Here is a 2,500-nt window from a genome sequence, read left to right as displayed (position 1 = left end):
TAGAGAGAGACAGTGACAGAGACAGAGAGAGACAGAGAGAGAGAGAGAGACAGAGACACAGAGAGAGAGACAGAGAGAGAGAGAGAGAGAGAGAGAGAGATCAATGGAGTGTGCGTCTTCAAGGTAATTAGAATCCCTGAACATTGATCCATTTTTCAACTTTCAGATGTGAACAATTTCAAAATAAATGTTCCTATTTCTGTCCACCACCTTAAAGGAAAGAAAGAATAAACCAAGAAATACACAGGTCAAGAAACGAAGAAAGAAGAAAAGAGAGAAAGAGAGACGGGGAAAAAGAAGAAAGTAAGAGAGGGTGAAGGAAAGATAGAGAGCAAGAAAGAAGGTATGAAAGAAAGGAAGGAAGGAAGATAGAAAGAAAGAGAAAGAAAGAAAAAAAAATCGAGCAAGGAGAAATGGCGCACAGTGAGAAATACCTTCTGAAAACAGGCCGTCACAAGGTTGTCAGGAAAGAGATTTCTGGGGGAAAAACCAAAGGTAGCAATGTTTTCTTTAACCGACAAATAACAACAATAACACCTCTCTGTCCCTTTCTGCCCCACCCTCTCTGCCACACCCTCTCCCTCTCTGCCCCCCCCCCCTCTCCCTCTCTGCCCCCCCCCTCTCCCTCTCTGCCACACCCTCTCCCTCTCTGCCCCCCCCCTCTCTCTCTCCCTCTCTGCCCCCCTCTCTCTCTGCCCCACCCTCTCTGCCACACCCTCTCCCTCTCTGCCCCCCCTCTCCCTCTCTGCCCCCCCTCTCTCTCTCCCTCTCTGCCCCCCTCCCTCTCTGCCCCCCTCTCTCTCTGCCCCCACTCTCCTTCTCTGCCCCCCCTCTCTCTCTCCCTCTCTGCCCCCCCCCTCTCTCTCTGCCCCCCTCTCTCTCTGCCCCCACTCTCCTTCTCTGCCCCCCCCCCTCTCTCTCCCTCTCTGCCCCCCCTCTCTCTCTCCCTCTCTGCCCCCCTCTCTGTCTCCCTCTCTGCCCCCCTCTCTCTCTGCCCCCACTCTCCTTCTCTGCCCCCCCTCTCTCTCCTTCTCTGCCCCCCCTCTCTCTCCTTCTCTGGCCCCCCTCTCTCTCCTTCTCTGCCCCCCCTCTCTCTCCTTCTCTGGCCCCCCTCTCTCTCCTTCTCTGCCCCTCCCTCTCTCTCCTTCTCTGCCCCCCTCTCTCTCTCCCTCTCTGCCCCCCTCTCTCTCTGCCCCCACTCTCCTTCTCTGCCCCCCCTCTGTGCCCCCCTCTCCCTCTCTGGCCCCCCTCTCCTCCCTCTCTGCCCCCCTCTCCCTCTCTCCCCTTTCTCTGCTGGCCCCTCTCTGGCCCCCACTCTCTCCTCTCTGCCCCCTCTCCCTCTCTGCCCCCTCTCTCTCTCCCTCTCTGCCCCCCTCTCCCTCTCTGCCCCCCCCCTCTCTCCCTCTCTGGCCCCCTCTCTCTCCCTCTCTGCCCCCCTCTCCCTCTCTCGGCCCCCTCTCCCTCTCTGCCCCCTCTCTCTCCCTCTCTGCCCCCTCTCCCTCTCTGCCCCCCCCCTCTCTCCTCTCTGGCCCCCTCTCTCTCCCTCTCTGCCCCCCTCTCCCTCTCTGGCCCCCTCTCTCTCCCTCTCTGACCCCCTCTCTCCCTCTCTGACCCCCTCTCTCCCTCTCTGCCCCCCTCTCTCCTCTCCTCTCTGCCTCCTGCCCTCTCCCTCTCTGCCTGCCCCCCCTCTCTCCCTCTCTGGCCCCCTCTCTCCCCTCTCTGCCCCCTCTCCCTCTCTGGCCCCCCCCTCTCTCCCTCTCTGACCCCCTCTCTCCCTCTCTGGCCCCCCTCTCCCCTCTCTGCCCCCCTCTCTCTCTCCATGCTTGAACCCTCTCTTCTCTCAAGCCCCTTCTCCCTCATTCCCCTAATCCTCTTTGCCAACCAGCTAAATCTCATAATGCCCCCCTCTCGACTCTCAGCATCCAATACCCTTTTTGAGTAGCTCTCTCTAGGCCCCATGTCTCCCATTTCCCGCCCCTCTCCGAACCTCTTGTGCCACTAAACTATTCTCCCCTTGATCCCTCTTCTGGTGCCCATCTTTACTCTGGCCCCCTCTTTCCCCTTGCCCCAACCAGCCGTTCGAACCCTTTCTCTTCCCTTTATGGACCCTATTACACTCTCTGCTCCCTCTAATTGCCGACACTTCTTAGTCTCCCTCCTGCTCTCCAAAAGATAATTCCCCCCCCTCTTTTAAGTGCGTACCCCTTTTTCGTCAGGAGCCCCTCCCTCCTGGCCCCTCTCCCTTACGACCCCCTTTCTCTTATCATCTGCTCCCCTTGCACCATCTACAACCCTCTCATCCCCTTTGCCCCCAAACACTCCCTTTCTTCCTCCTCTGTTTCAGGCCCCCCCCTCTCTCGTCATACCCTCTCTCCCTAATCTAGTCCCCCTCTCACATATAAACCCCTCTTCTCTCCCTCTGGTGGGTTTTTCTGCCCCCATTCCTGTGATGGCCCCCTCTTCTTTTGCCCCCTAATCCTTATCTGGCCCCCTTCTAATC

The 2,500-nt window shown here is 58.2% G+C and overlaps 1 protein-coding gene across 10 annotated transcripts in view; it reads right to left on the bottom strand.

Annotated features, from left to right (window-relative positions):
* LOC143301272 (excitatory amino acid transporter-like) overlaps positions 1–2,500 on the bottom strand; it is a 30,123-nt gene that overhangs the window by 13,875 nt on the left and 13,748 nt on the right. For all 10 annotated transcript variants that reach the window (XM_076615437.1, XM_076615436.1, XM_076615444.1 and 7 more), the window contains one exon: positions 435–477. In XM_076615437.1, the coding sequence (XP_076471552.1) occupies positions 435–477 (43 nt within the window). The remainder of the gene's footprint in view (positions 1–434; positions 478–2,500) is intronic.

The sequence above is a fragment of the Babylonia areolata genome, chromosome 27 (assembly GCF_041734735.1).
Source record: "Babylonia areolata isolate BAREFJ2019XMU chromosome 27, ASM4173473v1, whole genome shotgun sequence".
In the NCBI taxonomy this organism is placed as follows: Eukaryota; Metazoa; Mollusca; class Gastropoda; order Neogastropoda; family Buccinidae; genus Babylonia; species Babylonia areolata.
Note: the sequence above shows the minus strand (reverse complement) of the source record. Positions and strands in the feature narration are given on the sequence as shown.